The sequence below is a fragment of the Sapajus apella genome, unplaced genomic scaffold (genome assembly GCF_009761245.1).
Source record: "Sapajus apella isolate SASKATOON/1434 unplaced genomic scaffold, GSC_monkey_1.0 scaffold12, whole genome shotgun sequence".
Lineage (NCBI taxonomy): Eukaryota > Metazoa > Chordata > Mammalia > Primates > Cebidae > Sapajus > Sapajus apella.
The window spans coordinates 36,478,638-36,501,495 of NW_022436952.1; the positions used below are offsets into that span (position 1 = coordinate 36,478,638).

The window sequence follows — 22,858 nt, forward strand, 5'->3', positions numbered from 1 at the left end:
GCCCAACCAACATGTTGAAACCCCATCACTACTAAAAATACAAAAATTAGCCCTGTGTGGTGGCAGGCACTGGTAATCCTAGCTACTCGGGAGACTGAGGCAGGAGAATCGCTTGAACCCAGGAGGCAGAGGTTACAGGTGTGCTGAACTCCAGCCTGGGTGACAAGTGCAAGACCTGCCCGCCCCCACCCCCAGCCCCCCCCCCCGCTTGCAAAAAACAAAAACAAATAAAAAACTAGTTCTGGGCAATGTGGAGTTATCTTTGGAACAATTCTAGAGAAACGTTAATTCTGGTACCTGTCAACAATTCAGTAGAGAAAATTTCTCAAGGGAAGTTAGCAGAGAAGTGGAAACAAGTGTCACCTTCAGGTGTTAACATGTTAAGCAGATTGGTAAGTTTCACACTTCGAAAACTGTGGTACAAAGTGAGGTCTTTAAGAAGCTCAACTTTTAAGAAATGCCATTTTGGTTCAACAGCCCCAAGTTTGTTAAACATATTCAAGAGCCAGGTGAGACGCATGCTCAATACACCCATTTATCCTAATTTAGAAAACGTGGCCTGAGATTCTGAATCTGAATTTCTTGAAAGTTACTGATGAGCCCAGGAGCAGTGGCTCATGCCTATAATCCCAGCACTTGGGGAGGCTGAGGCGGGCAGATTGCTTGAGCTCAGGAGTTGAGACCAGCCTGGAGAAACCCTGTCTCTACCAAAAAATGTAAAAATTAGCCAAGTGTGGTGGTGTGTGCCTGTAGTCCCAGCTACTTAGGAGGCTGAGGTGGGAGGATGGCTTGAGCCCAAGAGATGGAGGTTACACTGAGCTGAGATCATGCCACTGTACCCTAGCCTGGGTGACAGAGCCAGATCCTGTATCTCTCTCTCTCTTACATACACACACACACACACACACACACACGCTCTTATGGATGAGATCAAAGCACAGAAATTAAACATACATACACACTCACTAAAACCGGAAAACTGCTTCGTTCTTTGTCTGATCAAAATAATTCTAAGCATATTTAAACCACATGGTGGTTTAACAGCAAAAGCATGACATAAAGTTTATCACCTACCATGTGTGTTTTTACCTTGGGCAGGTAATTAAATGTGTCCTCTGATAAAAAATACAGTTAAGAACATATATTCCAGAAGGTGTTTTAAGGAATAGATTAGAACATGTATATTAAAGCACTTTGTGGGTGCTATACAACCATTTTAATGATTATCCTCTGTATATGACATTCTCAGGTAATTAACAAGATTAGAAGTGAAAATGACTGAAACAGTAACAGTAATTTCCTATATATCTGCCCTCTTCAGTTATGCTTCAAATAATTAGTTTATAAGGTTTGTTATTTATCTCCTGGTAAAAATTATTTAGCAGTAAAAAATTAGATGTCTGAATATTTCATATGAATACCATAAGCCTAAGGATCAATAAATCTATGAAATACTCATACCCGGAAATGCAGTTTTTCACTTTGTGTTATTCTGATGTCCATACTCACAGATGAAATACACTGAACGCTTCTGGAAGGCTGACGGAGTTCGAATGAATTCCCTGTCAAATGCTTGCCTCAACAGAAAATAAACTAAGATTTAATGGCTTTTCATTGAGAAAGAAGAAAAACAAAGCATAAGTAAGGGAAGGCAAGGATGCCATACGCCACAATAACCACTGGGAAAGCCCTACTTTACCATCCAAAGCCTCAGCGACCACTATCACATCTGAGATATTATGTAGTGTAAGAGCAACTGGCACACAGCCACATCCACTTATCAGTTCTATTATTTAGACATTAAATACTCAGTTGTATTTCCTCATACCAATGACAAATAATCTAAGAAAGCAAACAATTGTTTCACCTATTTATAGGGTCTAAAATTTCCTAATGGTATAGTTTTTCTATAAGATCACCTGACATTTTTTTTTTTGCTTTAACAAAATATGGATGAAGTATTATGAGTCTCTTGCCCTGACTTTAAATTCTACAAAAAGCTGCACATCATTAAATATGAACTTAGAGACACCTTGTAAAAATTAAAAGGCTCTTTAAAACATATTAAAATAGGCCGGGTATGGCGGCTCATCCCTGTAATACCAGCACTTTGGGAGGCCAAGACAGGCAGATCACCTGAGGTCAGGAGTTCAAGACTAGCCTGGCCAACAAACCCACGTCTCTACTAAAAATACAAAAATTAGCTGGGCGTGGTGGTATGCACCTATAATACCAGCTACTCGGGAGGCTGAGGCAAGAGAATCATCTGAACCCGGGAGATGGAGGCTGTAGTGAGCCGCGATCATTTCACTGTATTCCCGCCTGGGCAACAGAGCAAGACTGTCTCAAAAAAAATGGCTGGGCACAGTGGCTCACGCCTGTAATTCCAGCACTTTGGGAGGCCAAGGCGGGCGGATCACCTCAGGTCAGGAGTTCGATACTAGCCTGACCAACATGGAGAAACCCCGTCTCTACTAAAAATACAAAATTAGCCGGGTATGGTGGTACATGCCTGTAATCCCAGCTACTTGGGAGACTGAGGCAGGAGAATCACTTGAACCCGGGAGATGGAGGTTGCAGCGAGCCAAGATTGCACCATTGCACTCCAGACTGGGCAACAAGAGTGAAACTCTGTCTCAAAGAAAAATTAAAATTCATTTAAAGGATCAAGGAATCACTTGAAACTCGTAAAAATATTCATATATTGAGTTGACTATAAACTGATTTTAAACTTAAACATAAATGTCACACATGATACACCTCATTTTCTGAATATTTCTTCAAAGTAGACGCATTGGGTAACTATACTTTTATTCCAGTGATACCATCATTACTGAAAACAACTCTGGGGCTGTTCCTTTCAAATACCACTAAAAGCTAGTTTATAAGTTACATAAGAAAAACTTTTTTTTTTTTTTTTAAAGACAGGGTCTTTATGTCACCCCGGCTGGAGTGCAGCCTTGACCTCCTAAAGTGATTCTCCTGTCTCAGCCTCACGAGCAGCTGAAACTACAGGCTCACATCACTACTCTACTAATTTTTTGTAGGGATAGGGTTTCATCATGTTGCCTAGGTTTGTCTTGAGCTCCTGGGCTCAAGCAATCTGCCTGCCTTGAGCTCCCAAAATAGTGGTGAGATCCTGTCCCCAAAAAATAAAAAACAGCTAATTAGTTTTAATACTATCATTGAATGATTACATACAAAACCTAGATTCTCTGAATATCCAGATTAAGACATCTAAGACCTCGAAGTTAAAGTTCAAAGTGTGAACAGAAAATTTATACTGCAACATGGTCATTGTTAAACAGCAACAGAATTGACTAAGATTTAGAAAAGGAGGAATTTATCAAAATTTGTCTAGAAAGACAGACAATACCAAGTGTTGGGTGAAGATGTAGAGTAATTAGAACTCTCATTCACTACTGGTGGCAATGTAAAATAATGCAGCTACTTTGGAAAATCATTTGGCAGTTCCTCAAAAGTTAAACACTGAGGTACCATAAGACTCAATTCCACCACTAGATATGTATCTAAAAAAATTGAATGCATACGTACAGGAAAACTTATATGAACACAGTAGAATATTATTCAGCTATAAAAATGGATAAAGTTCTGATACATGCTATAACATGAATGAATCTTAAAAATATTACATATAGTAAAAGAAGGCAGTCACAAGAGTACATATTGTATGATTCCACTTACATGAAACATCTAAAATGTGTAAATCCACAGAGACACAAAGTAGATTAGTGGTTGCCAGGGACTGAGGTGGGGCAGGAAGAAAGGGGAGAGTGACTGTTGATGGCTACGGGGTTTCTTTTTGGGGTGATGAAAATGTTTACAATTAGTGGTAATGAGTACACAACTCTAAATATGCAAAATTACATACTTTATTTTTGAGACAGAATCTCTCTCCATTGTCCACTGCACTGCAGTGCAGTGGCTTGATCTCAGCTTGCTGCAGGCTCAACCTCCTGGGCTCAAGTGATTCTTCCACCTGAGCCTCCTGAGTAGCTGGGACTACAGGCGTGAACCACCACATCCAGCTAATTTTGGTATTTTTTTGTAGAGGTAGGGTGTCACTATGTTGCCCAGGCTAGTATCAAACACATGGGCTCAAGTGATTCCCCCACCTCAGCCTCTCAAAGTGCTGGGATTACAGGTGTGAACCACTGTGCTCAGCCAATTGTATACTTTATAAAGGGTTTCATTTCAATGAAGCTTTTTAATTTTTTTTTGAACTTGCTTAGAGTAGTCAGAGTCAGGTTATCAATATGGGTATTAAACTGAAAGATTACGTCCCATGATAAAGGAGGGGCAGTCAAGCCAGATGGAAAAGGTATGCAAAAGCAGAGAGACATGTGAGGATGTCAGGGCATGGCTGAGGGGGCAATGGTGAGATGGTCAGCATAGCTGAAGCACATAGTAGAGTTTAAAGCATCCTTCTACAGACTAAACAGCCTGCTATTATTCCATATAAATGACCAATTGAGACAAATGTTTTTAAGATTTTTTTTCTACCATTAGATTGGAGATAACATACAAAACATTCATTTGTAATTCTGAGCTTTTTGGGGCAAACTTTGTGGCTTTGCTGGCTCCTAGACCAACTTCTTGGATCAACTCCCCTGATGATACCCTCAACAATGTATCATAAACACTTTCCTGAGAATACTCCAGAAGCTCACACAGGCTTACTTGGTATCACATCAACGACAGTAGAATCATCAGATTTTCAGAATACAAGGTCAGCATCTAGCCTCTTATAAAATTACTTTTGATCTGCTTTAGCTCAGCAATTGTGCAAGTAAGGCAAGCAGTATAACAGATTATGAAGAGACTTGTATGAGATGCTAAGAAAATATTTTTATAAGCCAATGGCTTTTTGAAACGTAGTACATATATGTTGGATGCTCTATGAAACAGGCATTTCATAGTTTTATATTTCCTTTTACTGTTACCTTTTGTTGGTTTTCTCGTTATGGCAATCAATATTGATTTTCCATTCACAGTACAAATTTTCCTTTAAGAAAAAAAGTCTATAAAAATATTGAATAAATAATATAGATGGTTATGAAGAAACGGAAAAAAAAAATCCCCAAAATGGTATATGAATGCCTTCAGCATGAAAACTTAACTAACAGGAACACATAAAGATTTTACCTGCAAGTGACATGGTCACATTTCAGAGAGATGATTCTGGCAGTGATGTGTAAGATGCAGGCAATGGGGTAAAATACAGGTGCCAAATATTCCAATTAGGAAATTGTTGTCATAGCCTAGGCCAGAGATTGGCAAAGTATGGCCCACTGGCAATATCCTGCCCACAGGCTGCTTGTGGCCTATTTTTGTATGGCTTCCAGGCTAAGCATAGTTCTTACACTTTTAAAGCATTATTTAAAAAAAAAATTTTAAAACTTTATATGGGCTATAAAGACTGAAATGTTTACTATCTGGTCCTTTACAGAAAAAGTTTGCCAACCCCAGCTTAGAAAACTGCTGAAGCTACCAAATGAGTTGGTAGTATGAGAGTGAAGCATAAAAGAAAATTTCTGAAGCAGAATCAACAAGACTTAATGACTAATCAGATATATGTGGTAAGAGCAGGTAAAAATTAAGATTCTGTAAACTCATACAGATAGGGATATTATTATCCAAGAGAAAAAAACAGAAAGGAAGAGAGCAACTTTTAAAAATTAAATCATTTTTCTTTGATTATGAAAAAGAAGAGACAACAAGCCAAAATTAGACAATTGACTCACAATATTACACTGTTAGGAAGACAAACTTGCTCCTGGATGGACATTCACCCTCAGAATCTGTTTTACAACTAAGGAGAAATGTGTTCTTTTTCCTATATTCGATTCCTAAAATGAAGAGGCTGACATTTTACTACTGAAGAGAATCATGGTTATATACAATTTTAGAAGGTACTCACAATTAGGCCTATCGTAACAATGGTCATTTTGCATATCCATTGCTCAGAAAACTTCCAAATAGTTTCTTCCTCTTTTTCTCTTTCTTTTTTTTTTTTTGTAAATGAAACTGGTATTCTCCTTTATTGCCCAGACTGGATTCTGACTCCTGGACTCAACCAATCCTCCCACCTCAGGCTCCCAAGTTGCTAGGATTACAAAATAGTTTATTTAAAAGCAACTGTCTACACTAAAAAGCCACTTTTCAATGCTATATACTACTAAAATGCTTTAAATGTTCTACTTTAAAATACAGATTAAAAACCTAGTAGCATACAAATTTTAATCCTGAAAACCTGAATTGCTTTCAGACGAGATCAGGTACATTCAGGATGGTATGGCCAAGCGGCTGAATTGCTTTCAGAAATAACCAAACATACATAAATTCATTTCAAAACAAAATTTTTTTGAGACAGTGTCTCGCTCTGTCTCCCTCACCAGCTGAAGTGTAGTGGTGGGATCACAGCTCACTGAAACCTTCAAGTCCTGGGCTCAGGAGATCTTCCTGCCTCAGCTTCCCAAGTGGCTAAGACTATACAGGTATGTGTGCCACCATACCTGGCTAATTTTAAAAAAATATATATTTTATAGAGACAGGGTCTCATGATGTTGCCCAGGCTAGTCTTGAAGCCCTGACTTCAAGTGATCCACTTGCCTTGGCCTCCCAAAGCACTGGAATTATAGGTATAAGCCACTGAAGCTGGCTTCATTTCAAAATTTTAAAAGTCCTATTTAAAAGAGACATGAAGGCTGGGCATGGTGGCTCATGCCTGTAGTCCCAGCACTTTGGGAGGCCGAGGTGGGCAGGTCAACTGAGGTCAGGAGTTCAAGACCAGCCTGGCCAACATGGTGAAACACCATCTCTACTGAAAATACAAAAATTAGCTGGGCGTGGTGGCAAGTGCCTGTAATCCCAGCTACTTGGGAAGCTGAGGCAGGAGAATCACTTGAACCAAGGAGGTAGAGGTTGCAGTGAGCCAAGATCGTGTCATTGCACTTCAGCCTGGTGACAGAGTGAGACTCTGGCTCAAAAAAAAAAAAAAAAAAAAAAAAAAAAAAAAATTAACCAGGCCTGGTGGCAGACACCTGTAATCCCAGCTACAGGTGGTTAAGTCAGGAAAATTGCTTGAAACTGCCAGGTGGAGGTTGCAGTGAGCCGAGATCGCACCATTGCACTCCAGCCTGGGTGACAAGATCAAAACTCTGTCTCAAAAAATAAAAGTAAAATAAATAAATGAGACATGAGGCACAAGTGCAATGAGCACAGACATGGCATAAAACTTAATAGGATTTTCTAAAAAAATAAAACATGTTTTCATTGCCAAGGCAAAGTCTGCAAACACCACTCAAGAAAAGATCTACATCTTCTTTTCATGAGAAAAAAAAAAAAAAGAAATCCAAAAACCAAAGAGAAAAGTTACAGAAGGGAAAACTCATCCTGTTTCTAAAGTAAAATATTAAAACTGCAACTTGAAATTCTCAGGAAAGTAACATATGAAATTTATGATAATTCTCATGATTTTCAGAAATTAGATTACTTTTTTCCATTTTTTTAAGAAAAAATTTTGGAAGAATCAATATATGAGGGCGGATAGTTCTGAACATCTCAAAAACAGTATATCAATTGAAGGTAATATACATATATAAAGAAAGACACTATTTTTAATTTAATTTTAATTTTTGTTTTTTAGAGACAAGGTCTTACTCTGTTGCCCAGGTTAGAGTATCCATAATTCACTGTAGCCTCAAATTCCTGGGCTCAAGCAATCCTCCTACCTCAGCCTCCTGAGTTGCTAGGACTATAGCTCATATCCCACCATGCCTGGTTGATTTTAGGAAGATGATACAGTGTATATACTGTTTGTAGCAATTAAGGTGGCAGGAAACAGGTGGCATATTCAAACTGGGATACTGGAGATTATGTACAAAGAAGGCAGGTTTTAGGGAACCTCTAAGAGACAGTGTGACACTATACCTGAAGTAGTGAGTGGAAGAAGCAGTTATCAGAAAGCAGACACACAGTAGGTTGTGTGGAGAGGGTCACCTAACAAAAACCATACTGCATGGAAGGATACCGCCAGCCCACAGAGACCCTGCAGGAAGGGAGCCAAAAAACATATACATCCCAACCTTACTCTCGCTCTTCCCTCCAATCTTCTGCTTCTATTCCCTCTGGGCCAGCTGAAAGCCAGAGAGTAGAGGAGCCCAATGATACCTTTACACAGGTCAGCCTCTCAGGGTACAGGGCAGGATAAAGAACAGAGTGGATTTGAAGAGGCAAAGGCAAGATGTCCAGCACATAGTTATGTTAGTCAGCAAAAACTAACTTCTGTCACAAATAATCCCAAACTATCACTGGCTAAGACAACAATAGTTTATTTCTCTTAGATCATGTCTTCTAATGATTTTACCATCTTCTAGGGTCTTAGATACTCCCTCCACTGAATCGTCTGTTTCTAGCAGGCATTGATAAAAGAAAGCAAGAATAGAAGACTTAAAAATACACAGTTGACCCTTAAACAACATGGGTTTGAACCATGCAGATCCACTTACATAGAGGTCTGCCAGTGCTGGGACAGTAAGACCAATCCCTCTTCCTTCTCCTCCACCAACATGAAGATAATGAAGATGAAGACCTTCATGACAATCCACTTCCACTCAGAGAACAGTAAATATATTTTTTCTTCCTCATGATTTTCTGAGTAACATTTTCTTTTCTAGAGCTTATTTTACTCTAATAATAACAGTATATACATAACTTACAAAACATATTAACCTGTTTATGTTATCAAAAGGCTTCCGTTCAACAGTCTATTCGTAGTTAAGTTTTTGGGGAGTCATATGTAGATTTTCAATTGTGTGGAAATTCAGTTCCCCTAACCCCAGTGTTGCTCAAAGGTCAATCATACATCATCGGAACTGACATTTCACTACCCAGAACTCAGTCAGATGGTACCACCTAACTATAAGAATGCTAAGAGTAGCCTGGGTGCAGTGGCTCACATCTGAATCCCACCACTTTGGGAAGCCAAGGTGGGCAGATCACAAGGTCAGATGTTCAAGACCAGCCTGGCCAACATGGTGAAGCCCCGTCTCTACTGAAAACACAAAAAAATTAGCTGGGCATGGTGGCGTGTGCTTGTAATTTCAGCTACTCAGGAGACTGAGGCAGGAGAATTGTTTGAATCAGGGAGGTGGAGATTGCAGTGAGCCGAGATAACCCCAATGCATTCCAACTGGCGACAGGGCAAGGCTCCATTTCAAAAAAAAAAAAAGAAAAGAAAAAAAAAAGAATGCTAAGAGTAGTATGGTACTGTGCTCAGAAGGAAGAAGAGAAACATGAATATGCTAAGTACTAGTTTTATCATGTATTATGTAACACTCCAGTAAAAACTGCAATAGCACCCCAAAATAAATCTCATCAATATTTCTGCAGCAAAACATTAATACCCACACTAAATGGAACAAATAAAGACAGCTAAAAACCTCATACCAATACAGGTAAGGTATCTGTACCAAATAAATTTTGGTGTCAAATTTTTTTTTGATAAAACTTAAGGTTTTTGGAGGATTTTGGATTTCAGATTATAGACAAGGGATTATGAATGTGCATTATCATCCACATTGTATAAATGAAGAAATTTTCTCAAAACAGCAGCCAGAAAAGTAGAGATGAGACTTAAACTCAGGCCTGTGCCTTACAAATTTATGCTAACGTAAAGGGAAAACTGCAAATGACCAAATATCATTAATGACATCATTAATGATACCAGCCCTCAGACATGGAGAAATAGGAGGTATTTCAATGAGTTCCAACAGTTATTGTGTCCTTTTTTTTGAGACAGAGTCTCGCTCTGTGGCCCAGGATGAAGTGCAGTAGAGTGATCCCCACTCATTGCAACCTCCACCTCCCAGGTTCAAGTGATTCTCCTGTCCTAGCCTCCTGAGTAGCTGGGACTACAGACACATGCTACCATGCTTGGCTAATTTTTTGTATTTTTAGTAGAGATGGGGTTTCACCATGCTAGCCAAGATGGTCTCGATCTCCTAAACTCATGATCTGCCTGCCTTGGCCTCCCAAAGTGCTGTAATTACAGGCATGAGCCACCATGCCCGGCCCTGTGTCTTTTTTTTTTTTTTTAAATAAGCACTCACTATATTAGAAGGTAGAGGGAATAGAAAGAATACAAGGTGGTACCTTACCAAAAAAAAGCCAAAATATGGTGGAAGATTTAGTTTCTTTAGTGAAAAAGAGACTCTGATAAGTATTCTGATTCTGATGTGAAGAATTAGGGAAGGATCCCATAAAAGGTGCTAACATGAGTGGACCTTAAAGAAACAGCACAATTTTGAATGAGGAAGGAAAGTACACTAGTACCCCTTAACTGTGGGGGATATATTCCAAGATCCCTCAGGGACACCTGAAACCATGAAATAGTATTGAACCCAATATATGCTATGTTTTTTTCTATACATATATACCTGTGATAAAGTTCAATTATAAATTAGGCCAGTAAGAGATTAAAAACAATAATAAAATAGAAGTCATAGCAATATACCATAATAAAAGCTATGTGCACCTGGTATCTCTCTCAAAGTATCTTATTGTATATACTATACTAGCCCTTCTTGTGATGATGTGATATGACACAATGCCTACGTGGTAAGACGAAGTGAAGTGACTGATGCAGCACTGTGACATAGTGCTGGGCTACTATTAACCTTTTCACGACACATCCAACTTATGAACTGTTTATTTCTATAATTTTCCATTCAGTATTTTCAGACCATGGTGGACAATGGGTAACTGAAACTATGGAACGTGAAACTTAGGATAAGAGGGGGCTATTATTATACTTTGGGGAAGTGGGGGAGGCTGCACAAAGATACAAAGTTGGGGTCGGGCGTGGTGGTTCACGCCTGTAATCCAAGCACTTTGGAGGCCAAGGCGGTCGGATCACCTGAGGTCGGGAGTTCAAGACCAGCCTGACCAACATGGTGAAACCCCGTCTTAAAAAAAAAAAAAGATACAAAGTTGGGGGGTATTTGAAGACCTGAATAATGGCAAATGATTTCTGTTTGTTTGGGAGCATTTCAGTGCTGAATAGAATTAAATTTTACTTAATAATCATCAAGAGGTCTGGGATGCTTAAGAGCAATAAGAAAGAGAAGATAATGAGAAATCCAAGTTTGGAGAAATATTTGGCTACATGATGATACAATTAACCAAGAGATTCTGAGAAGGATGTATCTAGATACAAAAACAGGAAGGAGAAAATGCTAACTTTTGAATTTTAAACAAGTTGAGACTAAAGTGTTTGAAGCATCAATAAAGAGTTGTGTAAGTATAGTACTCAAAAGGTCAGGATTAGAAAAACAAAGTAAGTGACAGTTTGCTCAAGTTCAAAACATTTCTATTACTATTATCAACTATATACCCCCCAAAGAAATCCACAGAATGAGCAAGTGAGAAGAGGGAAAACAATGCCAAACTCCTGCAAATTACCGTAGTACTCTGATTTATAATATGTGCTCGGGTTGCCAAGAAGCTTTTTTTGTTTGTTTACTTCTTAGATCTGACCACACTAACCTCCAGTTAAGTGAGGTTATGTGTACTGTATAAATAAGATTTAGCAAGCATGGTCCTATTCATGGTTTATTCATTCAGGGGGAGAGCGATCTTCACAGCGTAGTACAACAAGTGAGGAACATGTACTGACTTGTATGTCTGCCATTTATGCAGCAATTTCCTTGTATGTCAACACCATCGTTCACAGCCCTGCAATTTTTAAAGTGTGCTGGCCAATGTGATGAAAACATTAGCACAATATAACCCAACTTCCCTATATGCTAATTATCATGGAAAATGGCTGACCAAAAGACAAAATTCCTTTAAAAAATTTACTTTATGTGCTTCAAAGTGAGTGGTTTAATACATTAAAAAAAACAAAAACACAAAAGTTTATAAACTCGGTATGGAAAAGTATCACTTTCATATGCAATCCTTAAGTTTAATATTAATGAAGTTTAACTTCTTTTCTAAGGTTACTTTATTTACCAAAAGTTAAATGACTGAAATGATATATTACTGAATTATTTTTTAAACTTCAAAATAACCATGGGTAGAAACTACCCTGTAAACATACATACAGATGTTCTAAGGAAAAATAGACATCTTTAATATACTTACTTGGTTTTAAATCATAATAATCACAGCAGGCAAAATAGTATATTCATCGAGTTAGAGTCAATGCAGTGAAGCAGTTTATTAATGTTATATAATTTATACATGTATAAGAGGAATAACAAATGCTATTCACTGGATTCTTCAAGCAGATTTTAGAAACTTTATTTGAATTATTTAATCTCTGCCAAAGTCCATCTGTTTATACTTAGTGCTTTGGAAACACTATGTTGGATACTTCCAAACAGCAAATGGCAGGTCAGGTTTAGAGCATGTGACTTCTCCAATAATTATATTTAAATAGCATGCAGTGAGTGAAATCAGATTCCTGATTTCAGAGAAGACTTCAGATTTCAGAGAAAGACTGAATTCTTACTCTTCAAAGAAAAATATCAAAAGGTAACTTTAATTTGAAATGTTCCCAATTACATATTAGAGTCAAATGTAACTTTTAACACGTATGTTAGAGTTCTACAGTTAAAGTTTGGGCTTTAAGTCATAGACTTCAGTTCTAGCTTAGGTCATTTTTAGATATGCACCCTCAGGCAAGTTATACCCCTTGTCTGAGCCTATTTGCAAAATGAAGGGGTTGGTTTTGTTCATTTCTAATCTTAAAACTATGAACTTTTCTAACTAGTATTTTTTCAGTGAAGGAACCCTCATCCCAGAACCAGGGAAATCCTTTGGTTTAATCTTTTTAGTCTTTGGAGTAAATATTTAAAAATAATACCCTAATTTGTGACCTAAACTAAAACCTTAAATTGTTGGAATAAAGGTCATGAGAAATCAAGAAAATGCCAATATTTATTTCATTATTTCTTTTGTTGCTCTCCTGTCCCAAATTGCCTCTCAGTCTTTGCCAACTACCCTACTCCATACTGATCTCAAGCCCCCATATGTATTGTACTGAATGTCTAATGTTTTATTTTTTTCCTTTTTTAAATAGAAAAATGCCCATTAAGCTCTTTTTTAGTCTTTGGCTTGTTTTTGCCTTCAGTTGGTAGCCCTTGATAGAAAATAGGTCTGCTGTCAGCAGATGGTTGACGACAAAGAAAGGGAAGTTTTTTATTTGTTCACTAATAGTGAAAAAGCAAACATTTACCTAAGACGAATGTACTGATAAACACAATGAAGGATATATGCTTGCCTGTTTGTGATCCAAGTGTTTGATTAAAATCAAATAATTATTTTGAAGCAGAGGAGGATCATGTTCAAGCTATCGCTGGTTGGCCTGCTCCTGTTTGTTAATAACATTCTGGGAACAACTTCACCAACAACAACATCAAACTCTGTGGCAGTATCCACTCCTGGGTCAAGTCTGAATCCTGGCACCAGACCTAACCCGAGGACCAGCACCACTCCCAGAATGAACCCCAATCCCAGGACAAGTCCAAATCTCAAAATGACATCGAATCCCAAGACAACTCAAAATTCTAAGACAAGTCTAATTACAGCAGTGACCCCAAAGATAGCCACAAGTAAGAATATGAACACTGTGAAAAATGGTAGCACCACACTCAATCCAACGGACAACATTCCTTTTATTTTCTATGTAACATTTTTGCTGTTTTGTGTACACTTGCACTCAGGCTGAAGTGAACTTCAACTGCCTGCATTCTTATCTCAGTTTCTTATTACCTGCTGAATGACAAGGACATTAGGAAATTATCACTTACTTCAACTTACTACTTAAGAAATTATCATTATCCTAGCTTGATTTGGCTGTTTGCAAATTATAATTGTCTAAGTTTAAATATTACCTTAATATGATGGTTTCCTTCCATATGAAAAAGGTATGCAGTACCTTATTAAATGCTGAAACAAGCAAAATACCATGTGTGGCTTTTAAATGTTTGCAAAACTGAACTGAAACTCAGATATTTATATTAAAGGTGTAAGAGAAGAAATTATGTAGGTAGGGGGTGCGTGTGTGTGTGTGTGTGTGTGTGTGTGTGTATTTGTGTGAGAGCACACACATGAGAGTGAAAGAGTGAGTGAGGAAGAGAGAGAGAGAGAGAGAGAGAGATGAAGGATAGGGGATGGGAATGTGGGATAAGGAGTGGTGTGGGGGAAGTTGTTTTTTGTATTTTATTTTTTGAGACAGAGATTCACTCCGGTTGCCCAGGCTGGAATGCAATGGCATGACCTCAGCTCACTGCAACCTTCATTTCCCAGGTTCAAGCAACTCTCCTGCCTCAGTCTCCAGATTAACTGTGGTTACAGATGTGCGCCGCCACACCCGGCTAATTTGTTGTATATTCAGTAGAGGGATTTCACCATGTTGGCCAGGCTGGTCTCAAACTCCTAACCTCAGGTGATCCACACCTGCTTCGGCTTCCCAAAGTGCTGGGATTGCAGGTATGAGCCACTGCACCCAGTCTATATTCTGTTTTTTATTAAAAAGACAAAAAATGCTAATCTGATAAACTATAGTATTCTACAAAATAACACACCCATCTGTATTAACATATTTCATGAATGTGTAATAGTAATATGTCATTTCACTAAGAAAAGGTGACAATTCTGCTAACCTTTGTAATGTATAATGCTGTTGCACCAATGACAAGATTATTTTATATTAAGTAAACCCTTATGTTTCAAAAAATAATTTATAAATTAGACGCCGGGAATTCATAACTTATTTTCCCCAAAGTAATATATCTCCTGTTGGTTAGATTTCCATGCTCATCTACAAAGGCTGATTTACCCCAAGCATAAAATTATAATGGTAGTAATAATGTGATTAATAGGGCTTTTGTTAAGAGTTTTGGCTTAGGATTGAAACCCAATTCTGATCTTACTAGTTGTGCTACTGTGGATTAAATGCATGACCCAGTGAGATTCCCAAAAAAACTTTAGTAATAAATGAATCACTTGGAGTTCCTGTTAAATACATAAATAAGGCCCTGCCCCTGAGATTTTAATATGGAATTTCAGTGTGGGGGCTGGGGATATGTTTGTTTTAATGCTCCAGATCATTCTGATAGCCAGGTTTGGGTTTCAGGTTTGGGTTTCAGTTTATACGCACATCAATTAACTGTTAATAATGGTACCTCAGAAGGTTATTATGTGGATTAAATGAGAAAGTATGTAGTATGCAGTTTCCTGATGCAGAGAAAGTACTTAGTAGTAAATAATGATAATAGCTAACATATCCTAACACCCAAAAAGCAATTGCCAGTATCACAATATTTCTAAGAGGAAAACTCTTCATTGTAACTTGGGAGTTTTTTTTGTTTTTTTGTTTTTGAATTTATTCTTTGCGACAGGGCCTCACTCTGTTGCCCAGGATGGAGTACAGTAGTGCGATCTTGGCTCATTGCAGCCTTGACCTCCCAGGCTCAAGTGACTCGCCCCTTCAGCCTCCTGGGTAGCCAGGGCTACAGGTGTATGCCACTATGTCTGGTGGATTTTTGTATTTTTCTGTAGTGACGGGGTTTCACCATGCTGCCCAGGTTGATCTTGAACTTCTGAGCTCAAGTGATTTCCTTGCCTCACCCTCCCAAAGTGCTGGGATTACAGATGTGAGCCACCACGCCCAGCCTCTTTGGGGTTTTATTATTTTTAATTATTCTTACAAAAATAATATATGCTCCTGGCAAGCCAAACAATACAGAGATATAAGCAGAAATATTAAATTGGTCCTCTATCCCCTCCAATCATACTTCTGAGATAAGCAATGTGAATGGTTAAAGTGTACAGTTTCATACACTTCTCAGTCTACACATACACATGTGCAGGTGCACACACAGTGTCATGTACCTTGTAAGATAAGTGTCAGAGTCATCCTTCTCGGACGTTTTAAAGCTTCATATAGAGGACATCTGCTACTTCTGCCTGCCCAGTATTCATTTTTCCTCATTCTGGTAACAGCAATTCAATTTTCCTTTGTGAAAACCCTGCCCCCATGCCCATCTTTTAGTTCATGCAATTTGGGCAGGGCTGGCTTTACCACTGCGTTCCAGAAAGGGGCACATGATCCAGGCCTAGGTAACAAAGAAATGCCATCCCCCTTTGCCATAGTGACTGCCTTAGAAATTGGCACATGACTCACGCCAGGCCAATAAGACCAACCACTTTTGCTGAAACCACAAAACTGGGGAAGGGGTGTTTTTCCACTGAGATTATTAAGGTGGGAGAACACAAACCACTGCTGGCCACAGGTTGGGAGGAGCTGCTTGGGAATAAAACCAACACAAAGAAAGTAGAGTCAAGAGCCAGAGAAGACAGATGTTCTCCAGATGATATTGTTCAAAGCTCTGCATCTAGTCATGCAAGAAACTAGTACATCTTTTGATTTTCTTAGGTACATGAGTCAATAAATTCCTTTTTGGCACACATAAATTTGAAATGCATTTCTGTCACTTGTAACAAGCAAAATTAACACACTGCATTATTTCCTAACATAATGTATCATCATTTATTCAACAATTCCCCTTTTAAAACACAGTTCTATTGTTTTCCTTTTTGTTGCCACTACATAAACAATGTTGTAACAATGTCCTTGTATGATGCTACTTTACTACAGGCAAGAGCGTAAGTATATGGGATGGGTTAGCAGGAAAAGATCAGAAAAGTAAATTAGGCCAAAATTACCTTGCCTGTCTGACTACAGAACTTGGACTTTATATAGGGAGTCAATGAGAAAGACAAGCTTTGTACTGAAAACTGGCTCCAGAAGAAATGTTAAGGTGACCTGGAAGTAAGTAGTCTCTGGGGATGAAGGAAGAGGACAATAATGCTACATTAGTATAGGTAAGAAACAATGAGAGTTCCAGCAATGCAGTGAGGGGAAATGGTTTCAAAAGACATGGCCAAGGTACCTAATGGTAGTATTAGACCATTAAGTTTCAACCAAAAAAAAAAAAAAAAAATTAGGCCAGGTGTGATGGCTTATACCTGTAATCCCATCAATTTAGGAGGCCGAGGCAGGAGGACTGATTGATCCCAAGAGTTCAAGCCCAGCCTGGGCAACATAGCAAGACCTCATCTCTAAAAATAAAAATAAAAAATAAATTAGCTGGGTGTGGTGGTGCACACCTGTAGTCCCAGCTACTTGGGGGTATGAGGCAGGAGGATTGTTTGAGCCCAGAAGCTAGAGGCTGCAGTGTGCCATGGTAGTGCCACTGCACTCCAGCCTAGGCAACAGAGTACACCCTGTCTCAAAAAAAAAAAAAAAAATTAAAACACGTACCTAAGAACAACCCCCTAATGAAGAAACAGCACCAAGTGGTCACATTTGAATCACATGACTGCTGGGACAGGAGCACATATTGGATTTAGGGGCAGCCAGAAATCAACTGGCTGGCCAGCACCTAACATTAAAGGTTCTGCTAATCCTTTGTAGTTAGTATTTTAAAAAACGATGGGGGACAAAGATACTTTTTAGCTGAATCATATTTTCTTTCTGGAATTTTAGATGTGCAGTACTGAGATAATAAAGGGGTAACTATCTGGGGCAAAAGCTGGAAGGATACAGAAAGAAGAAAATCATGAGGTAGAGTTGAGTACAAAACCAAGAGACAGACAGAGCGTAGCCAGTTCCAGAACCCACAGCTATCTAGTTCTCTCTATATCTGGGCAGGCTCTGCTCTAACTCATGCTTTTCCTAAGAAGTATCCTTGAGAAAATACAAATGACTGCTTTGCAATAAAAGCCTAACTAAAACAACTTAATTGACTGCCCAGGATCTCACAGGTAAAATCAAGATTTGGTGACTAACAAAGAGGAAGATAAAAGAAGTAAGAGGAAAGAATTTTAAATTATTAGGGTTTCTAGATGGGGAACTAGAAGGGATGATGATGCTACTGAAAAAGAGAAATATGGTGCGAAGAGGAGGTTGAAGATACATTGAATTAAGTTTTGGACACGTCTGCGGACTATATAAGGAGATTGGAAAATCCATAATTCAAAAAGCATTACTTAATACATAGTAGTCTAAGCCACAGAAACACAGGAATAACAAAAGAGAAGTCAAACCCAAGTGTTCTTTGACAAAGCTCATGGCATACAGACAGACAAGACCTTCATAATGAGTAAATGGATGTTTTGCTCTGATGTACTGTGTACTCATCTGTCCTGGGGCTAGGCCTCACACCAGGTGAAAATGAAGGCCAGGAGGAGCTCCAGTAGGTCTAAGTAAGAAACTAAAAGGACAGAAAATCTGAAAGTGACAGGGCCATATGCCCCCAAAAAAGAAAGGAAGAAAGAAAATCCCAAATTTACTCCTTACACAACTTTATAGATCACAAAACACTTAATAGGAAACTCATAGTTTGTATAAGCACACACCCCAGCTTTAACATATGAAGCAACAGATTTGGAAAAATAAACTTATCTAAGATTATGTAGCTAAGGCCAGGCACAGTGGTTCATGCATGTAACCTCAGCAGTTTGGGAGGCTGAGGCAGGTAGATCACCAGAAGTCAGGAGTTTGGGACCAGCCTGGCCAACATGGTGAAACCCCATCTTTACTAAAAATACAAAATTAGCTAGGCAAGGTGGTGCATGGTGGTGCAGTAATCCCAGCTACTCGGGAGGCTGAGGCAAGAGGATCACCTGAACCCAGGAGGCAGAGGCTGTAGTGATCTCTACACCATTGCCCTCCAGCATGGGCAACGAGAATGAAACTCCAACTCAAAAAAAAAAAAAAAAAAAAAAAAAGAAAAGGAAAAAAAAAAAAGATTATGCAGCTAATAAGCAGCAGAGCTGAGAATCCTTAGCATTCTCAAGCCATAAGACTCAACAGGTTTCATGGAAACCCCACTGACTGAATCTCACTGAGGGATCTGCAACAGGCCCAATGTGCTTTCCTTTAGCTTCTTCTAGATCACCACAAAGAAGGAATACAAACATAATAGTTTCTGATCCTGAAAAAAAAAAAAAAAAACCCAGCTTTGTTTTCCAGAAATCTTTGCTATTTGTAAACTAATAAGATTTTAAAGAGGAGGGGGACACACGTCTTCTACCTCCCTCACCAATGTTTGCTTACTTAGAGAAAATAGGGAAAGTAAAAATACTCTGGTTGTATTAAAGGATGGGGTCAGAATACAAATATGGTTCATCTCAAGTGCAAAAGAAAATTTAAATCATCATAGGCAATTTAGAAATGGCAACTGAGATGAGAGCTGGAGACAGGCCTTTCATGAGAAGGTGAGGAGGGGTTACTTAGAGTTGTTAAAGGGTAGGGGGTGAGGGAAGGTTCAATGCAATTTTCTTACTTTCTTGATTTCCTAATACCCCAGTCCTTTGGACTTCTTGGTCTTAAGGCTATCTGAATGACCCAATTAGACAAGTTTCCTATCTTCCACTGATGTTCTTTCACCATCCAGTATTTCTCAACCTCATGTAGCCAGCAAGTTGACTAACAATGTAAGTCTACTAACTTAATGGTCATGGATGTTAAATACTGTTAAATTCAGGAAACTGGGAAAGATTAGGTCTATAGCTAATGAGCAGCAGAACTAAGTCTAAACATGGTCCTTGAGATTCGAAAGTCAGTGGTCTCTCTATGCATCATGGTGTCTCTAAGGCTCGATTACCATGAATGTATGTCGTGGTAAATGGAAAGAAGTAAAACTGACCAAATAATGTCACAGATGAGTTCTCAAAAGGAAGGTAAAATGAGGCAAAACAAAAAGCAAAAACAATGGTAGGGAAAGCAATGCAAGCATCATAACTATTATTAAGGAGGAGCTCACAACATTTCCAGGCAGGCTTTCAGGAACTAGCCTTGACTGAGGGCAGCATGAACAAGCACCATTTTCCAGGCCACCCCTTGCACCATCTTCACAGAGACTTCCCACCAGTCCCTTGAATTACTTTCTAAATCACCCTGATGCTGTCTTACATAGCATATTATTAAAAGTTCTCAGAAATAGGCTCTTAGAGTTTAATTTCTTCTTGAATAAAAAGTTCCCGGTTATCATGTTGTGTATACTATTTAATCAGAATATACTTGAAAATAAAAGATTCTTTGTGGGTTTTTAACTTTTGGTAATTAAACCTTTGTAGGCTGTATTTTAAAAAATGATGTAGGACAGAGAAACCAATATGAAATGGGTAGTCTGAAAAGCAGTTACTAGATGCTGAACACCATTTTAGGAAAGGCAGACTATTTACCCTGCTATGTGCTCCCAGGTAAACTTGTCTTCAATTCCTGTTAGGTCAAATGGGAAAAACCAAACTTGCCATCTTTCTGTATTTGCTATCATTTAAAATACTCTGTTTAGAGACACCAAAACATAGTATTTCTTACCTCCGTGCAACATAATAAAAAATAGGATTCCCAGCTTTGGAAGTCCCAGCTTGGTAGAAAATACTTAACGTTTTCAAAGCCTTGAACTCTTCTTTTTCATGTACCTGATGCCTAAAAGAAAAAGAACAGAGTAACTCTGAGGCTTTATATTGCCTACTGAGTATGTAAAAAAAAAAGTCTATAATTGGATAAACAATAAAATACTAAAATGAAAAAAAGTTTTAAAAGCAACAGATATACCAAAGGGTAATTTGGCAACATGCACCAAAAATTTCAAGATACTACTCTTTGAACCACAAAAGCACTTTTAGCACTATTCTCAGAGAACTATTGGACAAGGATATTAACCACAGGATTGTTTTTACTCATGACATTTTTGCCCCAAAAAGAAGTTTATGATTTTGTAATGAATTCATTTTATCAACCTTTTCTTTTCTAGTTTATGGATTTTGAATGAATGAAAAAGGTCTTGCTTTGCCCAAGTTTTTTTTCTTTGATTTATGGGAGTTTATCCTCACAAATGGTATGAAAATATTTTTCCAGATCATTACTGAGTTGTAACAACACTACTTATTGAAAGTCCATCCTAATCTTTGTGATTTTGAATATCACTTTTATCATATATGATGTTCCCATATGTATTAAAATACACTTCTGAAAAAGCCTGGTTTAATTTTTTTTTTTTTTTTAAGACGGAGTTTCGCTCTTGTTACCCAGGCTGGAGTGCAATGGCGCGATCTCGGCTCACCGCAACCTCCGCCTCCTGGGTTCAGGCAATTCTCCTGCCTCAGCCTCCTGAGTAGCTGGGATGACAGGCACATGCCACCATGCCCAGCTGATTTTTTGTATTTTTAGTAGAGACGGGGTTTCACCATGTTGACCAGGATGGTCTCGATCTCCTGACCTCGTGATCCACCCGCCTCGGCCTCCCAAAGGTTTAATTTTTATATAGTCTGCTCAAGACTTAGTGTGCTTCTTTAATCTCAAGATTCATGTCATTCATCAACTCTAGAAAACGTTCTTCTATTATCTTTTCAAATATTACTTCTTTCTATTCTCACTGAGCTCAATTTCTAGGGAACACCTACTAGATATATGTTGGAACTTCGCATTCTATCTTCTGCATCTGTTATCTTTTTCATATTTTCCATTTCTTTATCCATCTGTACTGACTTTACACTAGGTAATCTGCCTGGAAACTATCTTCCAGTTATAAATTTAAAAAAAAATTTTTTTTCCCTTTTTTTTTTTGAGACAGAGTTTTGCCGTTGTTGCCTAGGCTGGAATGCAGTGGCGCAATCTCAGCTCATTGAAACCTCTGCCTCCCAGGTCTAAGCAAATCTCCCGCTTCAGTCTCCCAAGTAGCTGGGATTACAGGCTCCCACCAGCACATCCTGCTATTTTTGTTTGTTTGTTTTTAGTAGACAGGGTTTCACCATGTTGGTCAGGCTTGTCTCCCAACTCCTGACCTCAGGTGACCCCCCTGCCTCAGCCTCCCAAACTGCTGGGACTACAGGTGTAAGCCACCATGCCTGGCCTAAATTTTTTTAAGTATACATATTTTCTTTTACACCTAGTATTTCTATGAGTCTTGTGTCTTGGGAAGAAGATTGTATTAGCTCAGCCCATCAAGCTGCTGGTACCAGGTCAACATTTAAAAAATATTAATGGAACAATCTAGATATCATTTGATAGGAGAAACAAATATACATGTGCATAGATAAATGACTGGAAGGCTATTCAACAAATGTTAATTATTTCTAAAAGGGAGGATAAACAATTTTTAATTTTGTTACTTTCTTCTTTAGGTTTGTATACTGAGTAATTTAATTGTTTTTTTAAGAACTAAGATTATAAAGCTACCTTCATTTTTTAAAAAAAGAAAATGGGTCTCCAGGAGCATCAGTGGGTATTTAAAACAAAAATAAAATCTAACGTTTATTAAACACTTTACAAGTACCAGATACTGTCCTTATTATATATATATTAGATAACTTAATCTTCAAAAGCACAAAAGACTGCTTTGTAAGGGAAGATAGGATCTTAGAAAAAAAAGGAGTAATAAAAATATTTTCCAGGCCAGGTGCAGTGGCTCACGCTTGGAATCCCAGCACTTTGGGAGGCCAAGGCGGGTGGATCATGAGGTCAGGAGATTAAGATCATCCTGGCCAATATGGTGAAATCCTGTCTCTTAAAAAAAATTTTTTTTTTTCCTAGAAAAATAGAAAAATGGCTACGATGCCATCAGTGATGTTAAATTTGAAAATTGTTAGTTTTGATTTATTCGTTTTTATATTTATATATTTATTTATATTTCTATTTACTTATATTTCTTTTTACTTAATTTATATTTTTAGTTATTTCTTTATTTATAGAGAAGGTCTCGTTCTGTCACCTAGGCTGGAATGCAGTGGTGCAATCACAGTTCACTGCAATCTC

At 38.2% G+C, this 22,858-nt stretch overlaps 1 protein-coding gene and 2 long non-coding RNA genes across 13 annotated transcripts in view; 2 read left to right on the forward strand and 1 right to left on the reverse strand.

Annotated features, from left to right (window-relative positions):
* Positions 1-22,858, reverse strand: part of NF1 (neurofibromin 1) — a 306,641-nt gene that overhangs the window by 88,921 nt on the left and 194,862 nt on the right. For all 11 annotated transcript variants that reach the window (XM_032280970.1, XM_032280969.1, XM_032280968.1 and 8 more), the window contains one exon: positions 20,420-20,530. In XM_032280970.1, coding sequence (XP_032136861.1) covers positions 20,420-20,530 — 111 coding nt within the window. The remainder of the gene's footprint in view (positions 1-20,419; positions 20,531-22,858) is intronic.
* Positions 336-17,017, forward strand: LOC116553466. Its single transcript, XR_004269760.1, has 3 exons — positions 336-346; positions 8,641-8,646; positions 16,691-17,017. It is a non-coding gene; the product is annotated as an uncharacterized LOC116553466 (long non-coding RNA).
* Positions 12,518-13,863, forward strand: LOC116553462. The gene is made up of 2 exons (XR_004269757.1): positions 12,518-12,561; positions 13,363-13,863. It is a non-coding gene; the product is annotated as an uncharacterized LOC116553462 (long non-coding RNA).